At 66.2% G+C, this 802-nt stretch overlaps 1 protein-coding gene across 1 annotated transcript; it reads right to left on the minus strand.

The window, feature by feature from the left end:
* Window positions 1–219: 219 nt before the first annotated feature.
* On the minus strand, window positions 220–798 carry LOC106120999 (uncharacterized). The gene has a single exon (XM_013316471.1). The coding sequence runs from the start codon at window positions 796–798 to the stop codon at window positions 220–222; it is 579 nt and encodes a 192-aa protein (XP_013171925.1).
* Window positions 799–802: the final 4 nt, after the last annotated feature.

An 802-nucleotide genomic window follows, 5' to 3' on the forward strand; every position in this document is an offset into this window, starting at 1 on the left:
GTGTTCTCCTACGTCCAACCGGACCGTGGCATCTACGTTAGTTTATCCACGGCCCGGCTAGGAGGGAGCCCCTTGGTAGGGGCTCGACTCGTGTAGGGAGGGGTCATATCTTAGACCCCTCCCATCACCCTATGATGAAACCCTCCTCAGAACACGAGAGGAGGGCCATCCGCCACAATCGGCGCGACAGGTCCCCCGACCCGTCGCGCGTGGCACTCTTCAATTTGGTTGTAGGGCCGCCGCGTACCTCGCACGCCGTCGGCCCCTCGCTGGAGCCCTGCGGGGCGGCAGCGTCTCGTTGGCGCGTTCGCGCTCCCGCAGGGCCTCTCTTTTGGCCGCCATCACCTCGCGTGCGAAGGAGGCGACGGCGGCCCAGCTCTGCTCGCTGCCGACCATCGCACGTATGACGGCCGGCAGCGACAGATCTCGCCCTATTGCGCCAGTGAGCGTGGCGCGTTGCGCGTCCCAGCCCGTGCACACGGCGAGCGTATGCTCTGCCGTGTCCACGTCGCCGGACGCGCAATGGTGGCACTCGGGACCCGACTCAATCCCCACAACTTCACACAGGTAACGGCTGAAACAGCCGTGCCCTGTGAGAAGCTGCGTCAGGAAGTAAGTCGGTTCCCGGTGCCTCGCCTCCACCCACTGGCGCAGGACGGGGCGGACGGCCTCGACGAGCCGTCTGCTCACCGAGGCGTCCGCCAACCTCTCTTGCCATCGCCGGAAGAGATCGTCGCGACCTTCCTTCCTCCAGCGTACGATCTCTTCCGGCAGGGGCTCCTCACCTCGCCGCCGCATCAGG

Source organism: Papilio xuthus, unplaced genomic scaffold, assembly GCF_000836235.2.
Source record: "Papilio xuthus unplaced genomic scaffold, Pxut_1.1 DF826945.1, whole genome shotgun sequence".
Classification (NCBI taxonomy): Eukaryota; Metazoa; Arthropoda; class Insecta; order Lepidoptera; family Papilionidae; genus Papilio; species Papilio xuthus.